The sequence below is a fragment of the Brachyhypopomus gauderio genome, chromosome 3, assembly GCF_052324685.1.
Source record: "Brachyhypopomus gauderio isolate BG-103 chromosome 3, BGAUD_0.2, whole genome shotgun sequence".
Lineage (NCBI taxonomy): Eukaryota > Metazoa > Chordata > Actinopteri > Gymnotiformes > Hypopomidae > Brachyhypopomus > Brachyhypopomus gauderio.
The window spans coordinates 34,132,154-34,148,510 of NC_135213.1; the positions used below are offsets into that span (position 1 = coordinate 34,132,154).

At 47.8% G+C, this 16,357-nt stretch overlaps 1 protein-coding gene across 1 annotated transcript in view; it reads right to left on the reverse strand.

Annotated features, from left to right (window-relative positions):
• The window catches only part of LOC143509280 (transmembrane protein 132C), a 178,306-nt gene that overhangs the window by 25,961 nt on the left and 135,988 nt on the right, over positions 1 to 16,357 (reverse strand). The window contains exon 5 of the mRNA XM_076997842.1: positions 2,386 to 2,529. Coding sequence (XP_076853957.1) covers positions 2,386 to 2,529 — 144 coding nt within the window. The remainder of the gene's footprint in view (positions 1 to 2,385; positions 2,530 to 16,357) is intronic.

Below are 16,357 nucleotides of genomic sequence, written 5' to 3' on the forward strand. Positions count from 1 at the left end.
CCCCCCTCCCCCCTTTCTCTGTCTCTCCCTCTCTTTCCTCCTCTCTCTCTGTCTCCCCCTCCACCTCTCTGTCTCTCCCCCTTTCTCTTCCTCTCTGTCTCTCTCCCCTCTGTCTTCCTCATCTCTCTGTCTCTCTCCCCTCTGTCCTCCTCTCTGTCTCTCTCTCCTTCCTCTCTCTTTCACTGTCTCTCTCCCCTCTCTCTCCTCTGTCTTCCTCCTCTCTCTCTCTCTCCTCTGTCCTCCTCCTCCTCTCTCGATCTCTCTTCCCCTCTCTCTCTCCTCTGTCCTCCTCCTCTCTCTCCCCCCTCTCTCTCTCTCTCCCCTGTCCTTCTCCTCCTCTCTCTATCTCGCTCCCCCCTCTCTCTCTCCTCTGTCCTCCTCTCTGTCTCTTTCTCCCCCCTCTCTCTTTCACTCTGTCTCTCTCCCTCTTGCTCTGTCAAATTCAATTACCACAGACATTACTGCGTGAATCTTCACGAGAGCCAAACTGAGTCCTGTCCTGTCTGCCAGTGAGAGCTAACGCAGGTCCTTAAGCAGGTGTTCATTACTAAAGCCTACTGGATCTGTTAGAGTTGATTTCTTTCACCAGTCCTGGATGAAAGTGCCTCACAGACCAGCCCCACACTGACCAGCCCCACACAGACCAGGAGCCCACACAGACCAGCCCCACACTGACCAGCCCCACACTGACCAGCCCCACACTGAAAAGCCACACACTGACCAGCCCCACACAGACCAGCCCCACACTGATCAGCCCCACACTGACCAGTCCCACACTGACCAGAACCACACAGACCAGCCCCACACTGACCAGGAGCCCACACAGACCAGCCCCACACTGACCAGCCCCACACAGACCAGCCCCACACTGACCAGTCCCACACTGACCAGCCCCACACAGACAAGCCCCACACAGACAAGCCCCACACAGACCAGGAGCCCACAGTACCAGTGGAGTTGACTGGTTGGTACCCAGAGGGGGTTTATGCTTGGAAGCTGTTTATCAAACACACAACAATCCTCCTCCGAACCCGGCCCTGACTCCACCCCTGCCCTGACTCCACCCCTGCCGTGACTCCACCCCTGCCCTGACTCCACCCCTGCCGTGACTCCACCCCTGCCGTGACTCCACCCCTGCCGTGACAGGTATTAGTAGACCAATGACAGGACATTGATTTCATGAAACTGATACGATGTTACTACAACTGTAAAGTCAACTTTAATTGCTGTAAATTCATCAGTTAATGGAATTAACTTTTACATCACATCCTTAGAACACTGCATGAATTAAATGGGACTTACAGTAGATATCTGTCTTAACATTATTGACTTTACAGGCTAGAGTAAAAACAACGTAGTTAAACTCTAGTGTAAACACACACACACGCACACACACACACACAAGTATGGTGTATGCTAGTAGGTGCCCATTTTGGGGACATTTAGCACCCTCCTGGTGTCACTGGCTAACTGCTGAAATAAATGAAGCTTGAGTGTTGGTCTAATAATTAATGGACCTCCTTGTTAGTCACACACACACACACACACACACACACACACACACACACTCACGCACACACACACATACACACACACACATACACACACACACATACACACACACACACACACACACACACACTCACACACACACTCACGCACACATACACACTCACGCACACATACACACTCACGCACACATATACACTCACGCACACACACACACTCACCACACACACACACACTCACGCACACACACACTCACGCACACACACACTCACGCACACATACACACACGCACACACACACATCCTCACACTTGAAGCTGTCATGTTTGTGGCTTTATTCTCAGAGGTCATGTTGAGACACCACAGACATGAGCAGAATTTGTAGTTTGTGGTGCATAACAGATTCCTGTAGCCTCATAACCAACCTATATTTACTGTATATAAACTACTTTACACATTTATACACTTTTACACATTTACTGTATGCAAACTGCGTTTTGCTGCGTGCCTGTGTTGAGTCAGCCAGGAAGGTTTGGTCAGACAGACGGGCAGACGTACGAGAGGTCAGAGCACCTTCTGATGGCGTTGACTTTTAAAAAGAAAACAATTTCAGAACCTGAATTTGGTCTCTGCAGCTAAATCTGTCCACCTCCACAAAAGCAAGTCAATTTTTCCGCTTCTAAAGAAAAGAGAACAAGAAATAGATAGAATAGAAAAGTGGACGTGGTGCCTGTGTTGTAGTTGTGTAGTGGAATAAAGTGTAGCACAAAGTGGATGTACAGCAGGACTGTCAATTACTTCCCCACCTAGAGATGGAAAAGGAGGAGGAGGAGGAGGGGGAGGAAGAGGAGGAGAAGGAGGAGGAGGGAGTACAAACCTTCAGTACATCCTCGTCAGTTGACCTGCAGGTCACGGGGTCATCAATCTCTCGCACGGTGCCATCCTGTTCCACGGTAACAACTTTCACTGGCAGAGTTACACGCCGGCCCGTCAGAATTGCTGTGTTCAGGATTTCTGTGTCCTAAAAAGTAGCATACAGCAAAAAGAGACTTTATGACGTCTTGCCATCATCCTGAATACACACACACACACACACACACACACACACACGCACACACACACACACACACACACACACACGCACACACGCACACATACACACATAGCAAAAATACACATCACATATTGTGACTTGCCATGATCTTATTAATTCATGTGTTCAACAACCTGCTGAACTGTGTTTTTGCACGTATATTAATTAAATAATTCAGTTCTTCCTGCAGCTGAATGGCGCTGACAGAGATTAACTCCACATATCTGGATTAACCATCTCTTCACCTCCACACAGAGATCTAGGGTTAAAGGTCAGAGAAGCCTGAACAGAAGTGATGATGGCTGAATTTCCTCTGCAGACACACAAATCCTATTTCTTACAGTGTTTCTTGAATAAATATTTAACGTGGCAACTGTTTCACCAGGGAAACTACACCAACTAGAAAGTGTTCTAGAAAGTGAGAGGAGATAGATATCGAGTTTGTCCCAAATTGATGTGTTAACAACACGAACATCACTCGGGACAGCTCGGTCACGACACAGATTCAGTCACCTCTACAAAAAACCCCACAGGAAACCTGCACTTCACAGACTGCAGGGAGAGGTGGAGCAGAGTGCAGGGAGAGGCGGAGCAGAGTGCAGGGAGAGGCGGAGCAGAGTGCAGGGAGAGGCGGAGCAGAGTGCAGGGAGAGGCGGAGCAGAGTGCAGGGAGAGGCGGAGCAGAGTGCAGGGAGAGGCGGAGCAGAGTGCATCATCTGCTTTGCCACTCCCCTTAAATCGAACACAATGAGATTACACCGATCATTGACCATGCAAATGTCTGATCATATCAGCGATCTTTCAGCTCTGATGTCACACTGGGACTCTAAACTGCTTGTTCACATTTACTCATGCGAGCATGTTCCTCTGACAACATGCAGGAAAGACAACATCAACACAGTCATCTGTCTCCGTACTGGCCCACACGCATGTCAGCACCTCAGCCTTCTGGGCCCAGACACACATGTCAGCACCTCAGCCTTCTGGGCCCAGACACACATGTCAGCACCTCAGCCTTCTGGGCCCAGACACCCATGTCAGCACCTCAGCCTTCTGGCCACAAACGTTTGTCAGCACCTCAGCCTTCTGGGCCCACACATATGTCAGTGCCTCAGCCTTCTGGGCCCAGACACACATGTCTGTGTCTCAGCCTTCTGGCCACACACGTATGTCAGTGCCTCAGTCTTCTGGGCCCACACATATGTCAGTGCCTCAGCCTTCTGGGCCCAGACACACATGTCAGCACCTCAGCCTTCTGGCCACACATGTATGTCAGTACCTCAGTCTTCTGGGCCCACACATATGTCAGTGCTTCAGCCTTCTGGCCACACACGTATGTCAGTACCTCAGTCTTCTGGGCCCAGACACACATGTCAGTGTCTCAGCCTTCTGGGCCCACACGTATGTCAGTACCTCAGTCTTCTGGGCCCACACATATGTCAGTGCCTCAGCCTTCTGGGCCCAGACACACATGTCAGTGTCTCAGCCTTCTGGGCCCACACGTATGTCAGTACCTCAGTCTTCTGGGCCCACACATATGTCAGTGCCTCAGCCTTCTGGATGATTAACTCATCCTGCTGAAACTGAACAGGTGTCCCTTTCCCAACCTTGATAACCAGTGATGGGGCTCTGCTCTTCCCTGCGAGGTCTCCCAGAAGGGCAGTAGGAACATCTGCATCTCCTCCAGTCACACGAGGCGCTGCGATGGCCAGTTTCTCATTTCTCGATTCCACTACAACCTGCTGAAGGATCTACCAGCAGTAAAAAGATACAACTGAAACAACGAGCTCTGAGCTTTAATCCCCAGGAGGAAGCAGCACTCTGAGCTCCAGCCCCAACACCGTGCCACACAGCAGGGGCTGTATGAGTGTAGCACAGACAGAAGTCATAGAGGGAGATAGAATGAGAGAGAGATGGAAGATGGAAAGATATGTCACGTGACAGAAATAAGATGCATTAATGTAGCCCCTGGGGAAATGACCTTAAACGTGAGCCAGAGAAGATGGAGATGTTTAGGTGGTCGAGGAAAACGATGCAGGGATTGAAGTCAAACGCAGCCTGACTGCAGGTAACCAAGAACACTCCATTGTGACAGAGGTAAAAACCAGTACGTCAGTTTTTTTCAGCCAGTGTCCAAGGATATGAGAACAGGCCATGTCGCACGGCGTGGATTATAAGCACAATGCCGTCACCACAGGGCATGTTCACGCCGCAGCAGAAAGTCGCTCTACCTGTTCAGAACGGTCAGCAGAACTGACAACAGGACAAACGCTGAGGTGGAATTAAAACCCGAAACACAACCCAGTTTATGCAACAACATAATTTCAGAATGTGGTGAAATTCACCTGCTGTGTGAGCCAAAGTGGTTCGGTCTGTACACAGACAGTCACAGCAAGATCACCACATTAAAATAAACGCAGGAAATAACTTTGTAAAGGAAACCAGGCTACACGCTTTGTGATGCAGACATCAGTGTGACAAACGGCAAACACACGGGGCGGCTCCAACGCCTGCATCCCCTTCACTTCCTGTATTGCAATTTGAGGAGAGCTCACTCACACACACACACACACACACACACACACACACACACACACACACACACACACACACACACACACACACACTTCACAGTGAAGAGTCACAGCTGCAGTTCTCTTCCATTCATTTTGAATAAAACCAAATTAATATCCATGACGTCACATTGCTAATCTCTTTAAAACACTCAGCTAATAAATGTCACACTTCTTCAGTAAGAGAATGAACATGGAAGCCTCTCTTCTTCCTCCAGATCCTAGTAGAAACCCTAACCCCTAACCCTGGATCCCTGTAAACCCTAAACCCTAACCCCTAACCCTGGATCCCTGTAAACCCTAAACCCTAACCCCTAACCCTGGATCCCAGTATAAACCCTAAAATCCTAACCTCTAACCCTTGATCTAAGTATAAACCCTAACCCCTAACCCTAGATCCCAGTAAACCCTAACCCCTATCCATTGATCCCAGTATAAACCCTAAAACCCTAACCCCTAACCCTAGATCCCAGTAAACCCTAAACCCTCATTCTAATCCTACACCCTAGTAGCAGTACTGTAGTACAGCACAGTAGTGCAGTAGTACTAAATACCACCCAGTATACTGAAAGTAGTACTGAAGACCACCCTGCACATTTACAGTAGCACTGAAGACCACCCTGCACATTTACAGTAGTACTGAACACCACCCTGCACATTTACAATAGTACTGAACACCACCCTAAACATTTACAGTAGTACTGAAGACCACCCTGCACATTTACAATAGTACTGAACACCACCCTAAACATTTACAGTAGTACTGAACACCACCCTGTATGGATGCTGCACTAGTGTGTAATCACCAGCTGATATGTGTGTGAAATTCTCTTTTACGCTTTAGATAGCAAGAAGCACTTAACAGACAGATCAGGTACTAACAGGCTAACAGACACTGAGCCCTGTTCTGTTCTGAGCAGTCAGAATTAAACCCCATTTTATAAAAAAATAGAAGAAGAAGAAGGAGTAGAGGAGACTATAATTTGGAGAAACATAATAAGAAGTCAATTAAAAACCACCGACCCAATGCTGTGGGATAATGTGCATCCAACAATGTCATTAAGTCATAATCAATTGTATTGTTTATTATTCAAATTGTGTAATTCGATTACCACAGTGTAAATGGAGCAAGCACACCCAGACGGTCTAACTGCACAGGCAACAGAGACGCTGCTGCATATTGCCTCTTCAGAACTGCGTAACTTGGCATATATGTCACCGCCTGTTATGCCAGTTATATTCATGGCTGCTTGTGGTGAGTTTGGGCGGTAATACTACAGCCTCAGAGAGGCAGTGTGGGGGTTTCACTCACTGCTGAAATGGAAGAGATTTTATTTCTTGGCTGCCAGCCTCTCTATGCTGCCATTCTGCACTTGTTGGGGTGTGTGTGTGTGTGTGTGTGTGTGTGTGTGTGTGTGTGTGTGTGTGTGTGTGTGTGTGTGTGTGTGTGTGTCTCTTTGGCTGTGTGTGTGTGTAGGTGTGTGTGTGTGTGTGTGTGTGTGTGTGTGTATGTCTCTTTGGCCGTGTGTGTGTGTAGGTGTGTGTGTGTGTGTGTGTGTGTGTATGTGTGTCGCTGTGGCTGTGTGTGTGTGTAGGTGTGTTTGTCTCTTAGGTCTGTGTGTGTGGCTGTGTGTATATGTGTTTTTCTCTTAGGCTGTGTATGTGTGTGTCTCTTAGGCTGTCTGTGTGAGTGCGTATATGTGTGTGTGTGTGTGTGTGTGTGTACGTGCACGCGTGCTTGGGTGTCTGTTGGGCTCTGTGGATGTGTGTGTGTCTCTGCCTATGTGTATGTGTTTGTGTCTTAGGCCATGTGTGTGTGTCTCTCTCTCAGGCTGTCTGTATGTGTATGCGTCATATGTGTGTGTGTGTGTGTGTGTGTGTGTGTGTGTGTGTGTGTGTGTGTGTGTGTGTGTGTGTGTGTGTGTGTGTGTCGCTTTGGCTGTGTGTGTGTGTAGGTGTGTTTGTCTCTTAGGTCTGTGTGTGTGGCTGTGTGTATATGTGTTTTTCTCTTAGGCTGTGTATGTGTGTGTCTCTTAGGCTGCCTGTGTGAGTGCGTATATGTGTGTATGTGTGTGTGTGTGTGTGTGTGTGTGTGTGTGTGTCTTAGGCCATGTGTGGGTGTCTCTCTCTTAGGCTGTCTGTATGTGTATGCGTCTCAGGCTGTGTGTGTGTGTGTGTGTGAGTGTGTGTGAGTGTGTGTGTGTGTGTGTGTGTGTGTGTGTGTGTGGGGCTTTGTGTATGTGTGTGTCTCTTACAGTTTACTATTGACCATAGAGCTGTGATGATCAGGTGTTCAATGTCCACATACGTTTGGCCATACAGTATACATTCCAAGTTTACATTTTACTGTCAGTATATTTCAGGCCAATCGCATTCTTGCTGTGTGTTTTATGCTAATTGAACTCCCCGTCTCACACGGGGTGCACCTCCGGGTTCCTGTCCCTCTCCGCCTCCTTATCCAATTAGCCGCACCCTCTCTGAGCTGGGAGGAAGGTTACGGAGGCCCAGATTACCACGGCACTGTGATTTATGGTTCATGTTTCCTCCCTGCAATAAAGGTCTGGATGGAGGGGAGGGTGGAGGAGAGGATGGAGGAGAGGATGGGCTGAGCTGAGAGATAGAGGCCCAGATGGCGGACAGACAGGGACGGGGTTAATCCACTGTAAATAACCAGGTGTCAATCTGCTGATTCCACAGCTGGAAATGGACATTTGATTTGATCCATTAGTTTGGGACATAGAGAAGACGGCTGCATGCTGATTGGTGCATGTTTCATTAACAAAACTGCAAAGCTGTGATCGTATCATTGCAAATGAATTATCTGCTGGGTTATGATCTTAATTGCCATAAAGATAGCTTGACGATTCCACAGTGACTTGGTGAAGACAGTCTTTGTAATAATTAAACAATGCCATGGCGTAGCAACACTGTGTCAATTAATGTACATCTGATTACATTTTAACGAGCAAGTCAAGCAAACAGGAATTAGGTCACAGACAAACTGTAATTTCAAGTGAAGTGAATAAAAACCTCTGACAGAGAAGAGACTGCAATATGACCAATGAACGAATGGACAAATGAATTAATGAATTCCACTGTTAGAACACAGAAACCCTAACCAAACTCTTAACCCCAAAATGAGCATATAACTTCTGTTAATTGAGGGGTCAATAATAACCACAACTGGGTTCATTTCCAAATGAACATAAAATATGTATACATAAAACAATAGTCTCAGGAATCTATCCCCCAGTAGTCTGTCCCTGACCACAAAACTGGGGCACTGACCCCTGAAAACATCCTCCCACTACACAAGTGTGCTTCACCTCGGGCAACTCCAGTATGGGACAAATCACTCACACCAAAGCATCAGCTAAGAGCCACGCTTTGGGGAGTCAATAATGCGATACACAGCCCCTTAACAAAATCAAACATGGCTGTAATTGGTTAATGAAAAGTGAAACAGTGTAGTTGCAGTGGCGGTGCAGTCCATCTTGTGGCAGTTGGGTTTTGGGGTTAATAGAATTCCATGGAAAAAGGGCAAGAGGTGAATATCACTCAATCGAAAGACAAGCTATAAAAACACTGTGATTGTACAAAGTCACTATTGTCAAAAAGCAGACCATCACAACATGAAAAGCATTTTACATTTATCAAAATCAAGTCGTCCGCTTGTGAGTATAAAACACAAATAATATGAATGCGCTTCAGTATAGCTGTTTTTAAAAATTTTGTAAAAGTCTTTGTTATGAATATGGCAACTCTAAATTCTGGACAATACCAATAAAATCACAACAGCATCATCACAATTCAGACTTATGAAACACCAGTAAGCGAAAATAGATGGTCCATGCCCAGAACTGACAGCATTCAGAACACTAGTGAGATTCTGAGAATTCAGGACGCTTCCTGAAATTACAAAGGCAGCAAATCTTTTGACCAGGAAATAAGAAAAAAAGTCACAAGATTCAAGCAAAACAAGAGCAATAAACAAACAGAGTCAAAACTCACATTAACCCAAACCCTAACACTTAACCTTTAACCCTAACCCTAACACCTAACCCCTAACACCTAACCTTTACCCCAACCCTAACACTTAACCCCTAACACCTAACCCTAATCCCTAACACTTAACCTTAAACTCAACACCTAACCCTAACACCTAACCCCTAACACTTAATCATAACCCTAATACCTAACACCTAACCCTAATCCCTAACACTTAACCTTAAACTCAACACCTAACCCTAACACCTAACCCCTAACACTTAATCATAACCCTAATACCTAACCCCTAACACTTAACCCTAATCCCTAACACTTAATCATAACCCTAATACCTAATCCCAACACCTAACCCTAACATCAATCCTACCCCAGCTGCCTTGCATACCCTTTATTTTCAGCAGTATATAAACTGCACATCCTCGCCAGCCCCGCCCAGCTACGCCCAGCCCCGCCTAGCCACACCCAGCCCCGCCCAGCCCCGCCTAGACATGCCCAGCCCCGCCCAGCCAGGCCCAGTCCTGCCCAGCCATTCCCAGCCACACCCAGCCAGGCCCCAGCCCTGCCCAGACACGCCCAGCCCCGTCCAGCCACACCCAGCCCCGCCCAGCCATGCCCAGCCCCGCCCAGCCCCGCCCAGCCACACCCAGTCCTGCCCAGCCACACCCAGTCCTGCCCAGCCACACCCCAGCCATGCCCAGCCCCGCCCAGCCAGGCCCAGTCCTGCCCAGCCCCGCCCAGCCCCGCCCCTGTCCTCCCCTCGTTACAGGACCACAGAACAAACACCAGTTATGCCAAGACTGTTACTGCTGCAGTCATGAACATCTTGATTAAAAACCGAATCTGAAAACGCAATCATTTCTTTTTTTGTTTGTGATGATTTGAAGCATTATACGTCGTTTTCCCCTCCTCTCCTATTCCCTCACTCCTCTCTCTTCTTTCTCATCGCTCAGCTGTGAGGGGTAAATTGGCGAAGACATTTAGTGTCGATTTACTGCGAATCCATTAAACACAGGAGAAGCGTGGGGTGAGTGGAGACCCCCCCCCCCCCCCCCCCCCCCCCCATACACCGCACTACACACACATTTACATTTAAACGCTTTAATGCAGGACGAATTTGTTCCGGCAGCTCGCAGATCGGCAAACCGGGAGACGGAAGCAGGTGAGGTAAAGTAAACAGAGAGGACGGCAGCGCGGTGCTGGAGAAGGGAAGAGTGACGTGCCATTAGCAGGGTGAGACGTGAAGTCTCTTCTTCAGGCAGAACAAGCTGTTAACTGTGTTTATGACGACGCCTAACAGCTCGAACCACGCAGGACTCTCAGCAAACATGCTGTGAAAGAACCTACAACCATATCTCACTTCAGCTTTTCTTTTCCACTTTCTCACTTCTCTCCTTCTCTCACCCCCCTCTCCCTCTCCTTCTCTCTGTCCCTCTCTCTCCCTCTCTCTTTCTGTCCTCCACTCTCTCCTTCTCTCCTCCTCACTCTCTGTCCCCCTCTCTCCACATCTCTCTCTTTCCCCACACACACACACACACACACACCTCACCTAGCCAAACTGCCGTGCGATGGGTGTCCTTTGAAGCAGACTGCACTCAATGCTCTATGGGTGAAGAAAACAGGGGGAAGATGAGAGAACAAACATAGCGGAGTAAAGATGTGAAAGTATGAGTGATGGAAACATGGTGTGGAGTGGAGGAGAGGAGGAGAGGAGGAGAGGAGGAGGGGGCCGGGCGTGAAGAGGGGGATGGCGTGACTGCAGGGAACTCCCATGCTGAGACACAATTAGTTTCATCTCAGATTTAGCAGAAGGTTTTCCAACAGAGCCAGGGACGGGATATGTCCAAGTCTTCCCACACAGAAAACACAGAAACAAACTTTTTTCATACAGGACTAACTCAACAGTTCCCCGTCATTTGTGTCTCCACTCCACACGTCTTTCAGATGCAGATCTCACAATAGTGTGTGGTTGTATTCCCTGAGTGAGGATGTGTATTAGTATATTATTGTCAATTGACTGTTAACGTTTCATCCTCACCAAAGCAGAAAGGACAGTCGATAAACCCACGAGTAGAGGAGCAGAGATCTCATCCCATTCCTCTTTCTCTCTCCACAGATCTCCTCACACCCCCTCTCTCTCTCTCTCTCTCTCTCTCCACAGATCTCCCCACACCCCCCTCTCTCTCTCTCTCTCCACAGATCTCCCCACACCCCTCTCTCTCTCTCTCTCCACAGATCTCCCCACACCTCTCTCTCTCTCTCTCTCTCTCTCTCTCTCCACAGATCTCCCCACACCCCCCTCTCTCTCTCTCTCTCTCCACAGATCTCTTCTCTCTCTCCACAGATCTCTCCCCTTTCTCTCTCTACAGATCTCCTCACTCCCCTCTCTATCACCACAGATCTCTCTTCTCTCTTTCCACAGATCTCTCCCCTTTCTCTCTCTACAGATCTCCTCACTCCCCTCTCTGTCTCTTTCCACAGATCTCCCCTCCACTCCCATCTTTCCACAGATCTCTTCTCTCTCTCTCTCTCTCTCTCTCTCTCTCTCTCTCTCCACAGTGCAACTCAATAAACAGGCTGTGCAAAACAGGCAAGTCGATGATAATTGTGTACAGATGGCCGATTATACTGTGCAATTAAAGAAAAGCGTAGCACAGAACATTAATCTTTTAGTAAAGTTGATTCTGTATCACATATTTCACAGTGGTGAACTGTGCTGCAGCTATGAAGGTGTGAAAATATGGAGGTATGGAGATTTGAAAATATGGGAGTATGGAGCTATGGAAGTATGGATCTATGGAGGTATGGAGATATGGAGATATGGAAGTATGGAAGCATGAAGCTATGGAGGTATGGAGCTATGGAGGCATGAAGATATGGAGGCATGTAACTATGGGGGTATGTAGCTATGTAGGTATGAAGGTATTCGAGGTATGAAGGTATGGAGGTATGGAGGTATGAATGTATGGATCTATGGAGCTATGGGGGAATGGGGGTATGGAGGTATGGGGGTTGTAAGCAGCTTTCACAGGCCTGTAAATCCAAGAGCTGTAACCAGACTGACCTGTACTGTAACCTGACTCACCTGTATTGTAACCTGGCTCACCTGTATTGTAACCTGACTCCCCTGTACTGTAACCTGGCTCACCTGTACTGTAACCTGGCTCCCCTGTATTGTAACCTGACTCCCCTGTATTGTAACCTGACTCCCCTGTACTGTAACCTGACACACCTGTACTGTAATCTGACTCACCTGTACTGTAACCTGGCTCATGTGTATTGTAACCTGACTTACCTGTACTGTAACCTGGCTCACCTGTACTGTAACCTGGCTCATGTGCACAGTAACTTGACTCACCTGTACTGTAACCTGGCTCATGTGTATTGTAACCTGACTTACCTGTACTGTAACCTGACTCCCCTGTACTGTAACCTGGCTCCCCTGTACTGTAACCTGACTCACCTGTACTGTAACCTGGCTCACCTGTACTGTAACCTGACACACCTGTACTGTAATCTGACACACCTGTACTGTAACCTGGCTCATGTGTATTGTAACCTGACTTACCTGTACTGTAACCTGGCTCATGTGCACAGTAACTTGACTCACCTGTACTGTAACCTGGCTCATGTGTATTGTAACCTGACTTACCTGTACTGTAACCTAACTCCCCTGTACTGTAACCTGGCTCACCTGTACTGTAACCTGGCTCACCTGTACTGTAACCTGACACACCTGTACTGTAATCTGACTCACCTGTACTGTAACCTGGCTAATGTGTACTGTAACCTGACTCACCTGTACTGTAACCTGGCTCACCTGTACTGTAACCTGACACACCTGTACTGTAATCTGACTCACCTGTACTGTAACCTGGCTCATGTGTATTGTAACCTGACTTACCTGTACTGTAACCTGGCTCACGTGTACTGTAACCTGACTTTCCTGTACTGTAACCTGACTCTCCTGTGCTGTAACCTGGCTTACCTGTACTGTAACCTGACTCACCTCTACTGTAACCTGACTCGCCTGTACTGTAACCTGACTCACCTGTACTGTAACTGACTCGCCTGTACTGTAACCTGACTCACCTGAGCTGTGTCCCCCATGTGTGTGATTACAGTAGGGGAGCTGCTACAGGAGAGTGTATGTAAACAGCAGCATCTGTGCCACCCTGGAGCGGTTTCTTCTTCCACTAAACACCAGTGGCCACTTTCCTCTGGTTCAGTGGCCCATGGGAAACCTTCATTTATCATCCAGCGTTATTAGAGATGTGCATGGCGGCTCCTGCGTGCTCCTGCTGCACAAGATAAATATAGAGGAGAGATCTCCACCCCTCTCAGCTTACCTAGTCCTCCATCCTCTTACTGTGAGCTAATGAGGAAGATGGAATGAGAGGAAGAGAGACATGGGGTTAAAGGACAGAAAGAGAAGAGAGAGAGAGGGAGCAAAAAGAGGGAGAGAAAGGAAAAAGCAGAAGAGGAATAAAAGCAGAATGAGTGTGTGCGGAAGAGAGTGAGTGTATGCAGAAGAGAGTGAGTGTATGCGGAAGAGAGTGAATGAGTGTGTGTGGAAGAGAGTGAGTGAGTGTGTGTGGAAGAGAGTGAGTGAGTGTGTGTGGAAGAGAGTGAGTGTGTGCGGAAGAGTGAGTGTGTGTGGAAGAGATTGAGTTTGTGTAGAAGGGAGTGAGTGTGTGTGGAAGAAAGTGAGTGTGTGTGTAAGAGAGTGAATGGGGACAGAGTAGCAGATGTAGAGATGGAGGCACCGCTGGGCAAGTAGCATCCCTTCTGACCCTGACTCTAACCCTAACTTTAACCCTGATCCTAACTTTAACCCTAACCCTAACTTTAACCCTGACCCTGACCCTAACTTTAACCCTGACACTGACCCTGACTTTAACCCTGACCCTGACCCTGACTTTAACCCTGACCCTGACCTTGACCTAGGTCTCTGATAGCCCATTATATCTACATGTCTAATTCCAGGGGGCCCAAACTCCACCCACAGGGCCTGTGTGAGCTCGACCCTGACCATGCTCTAGATTCTCCACAACTCATTCATTCTTAATACATTTCTGTGATTTGTGACTACATTTACTTGTTCTAATATGAAGAACATTGTTCTTTATTTAATAAAAGTAAGTATTGTATTGTTCTGCTGTGTAATGCTGGGCTTTCTGTGTCAAGCCGTGAAGGGCCTCTGTCACTTCATCACATCACTGTCTTGTGACCTGTAGAGTAGTTTTACCCTACCCCACTCTCCTGGGTAGTTTTACCCTACCCGTTTCCTGGGTAGATTTACCCTACCCCACTCTCCTGGATAGTTTTACCCTACCTCACTCTCCTAGGTAGTTTTGCCCTACCCCAGTCTCCTGGGTAGTTTTGCCCTACCCCAGTCTCCTGGGTAGTTTTACCCTACCCCACTCTCCTGGGTAGTTTTGCCCTACCCCAGTCTCCTGGGTAGTTTTACCCTACCCCACTCTCCTGGGTAGTTTTGCCCTACCCCACTCTCCTGGGTAGTTTTGCCCTACCCCACTCTCCTGGGTAGTTTTACCCTACCCCAGTCTCCTAGGTAGTTTTACCCTACCCCACTCTCCTGGGTAGTTTTGCCCTACCCCAGTCTCCTGGGTAGTTTTGCCCTACCCCAGTCTCCTAGGTAGTTTTACCCTACCCCAGTCTCCTGGGTAGTTTTGCCCTACCCCAGTCTCCTGGGTAGTTTTGCCCTACCCCAGTCTCCTGGGTAGTTTTACCCTACCCCAGTTTCCTGGGTAGTTTTACCCTACCCCACTCTCCTGGATAGTTTTACCCTACCTCACTCTCCTAGGTAGTTTTGCCCTACCCCAGTCTCCTGGGTAGTTTTGCCCTACCCCAGTCTCCTGGGTAGTTTTACCCTACCCCAGTCTCCTGGGTAGTTTTACCCTACCCCACTCTCCTGGGTAGTTTTGCCCTACCCCAGTCTCCTAGGTAGTTTTACCCTACCCCACTCTCCTGGGTAGTTTTGCCCTACCCCAGTCTCCTGGGTAGTTTTGCCCTACCCCAGTCTCCTGGGTAGTTTTACCCTACCCCAGTCTCCTGGGTAGTTTTACCCTACCCCACTCTCCTGGGTAGTTTTGCCCTACCCCACTCTCCTGGGTAGTTTTACCCTACCCCAGTCTCCTAGGTAGTTTTACCCTACCCCACTCTCCTGGGTAGTTTTGCCCTACCCCAGTCTCCTGGATAGTTTTACCCTACCTCACTCTCCTAGGTAGTTTTGCCCTACCCCAGTCTCCTGGGTAGTTTTGCCCTACCCCACTCTCCTGGGTAGTTTTGCCCTACCCCACTCTCCTGGGTAGTTTTACCCTACCCTACTCTCTTGGCCTACTCTCTCTGCCTCTGTGATCTCAATACAAATACTGAAGGTGGATTTCTAAACTCCACTGAAAAAATGTAGTATGTTATACATGTTGTATGCTTCTTATATTGAACATGGAAAGCAATCTTAAACACAAAAACTGCTATAATTATGAATTATTAATTTATATATATATATATATATATATATATATATATATATATATATCAGCTTTTGATTTTAAATTTATTTTTTTGTTTAGAATTTTGTCTCTCTCTCTTTCACTCTCTCTCTCCCTCCCCCTCTCTTCCTCTCTGTCTCTCTCCCCTCTCTCCCTCTCTCTCTCTCTCTCCCTCTCTCTCTCTCTCTCTAATATAAACACACAGAGGCAGGGCTGTATTAGCTCCACCTCTGCACTTTGTGCACGGCTCACTGGGTAATTCAGCGACTCATTGGAATCCTCAAACAACCAAGATAAACAAGTGTTCCAATTAAGAATTAATTACTGTTCAAACACGGGGCTGCTGCCTCAACTCCACCGGGAACATCTCATACAAACAAGCAAAATGCCATGGTATAGAAGGAAAAACGAAGAGGACAGAGAGAGAGAGAGAGAGAGAGAGAGAGAGAGAGAGAGAGAGAGAGAGAGAGAGAGAGATTTTTCCATGCTCAATGTTGGGCTAAAACCACCATGACAAACTGAATGCTGAGTAATGGTGCTACTTCAGACACAGAGAAACAGTCCCACTGATCCAATTTATCACTGGCTTTCAGGGTGCAAAGATGGGAGCAAAGTCCCTTTCAGACCTACTCATGGTCTGTCAAATGGCACCTCTCTTCACAGTGGT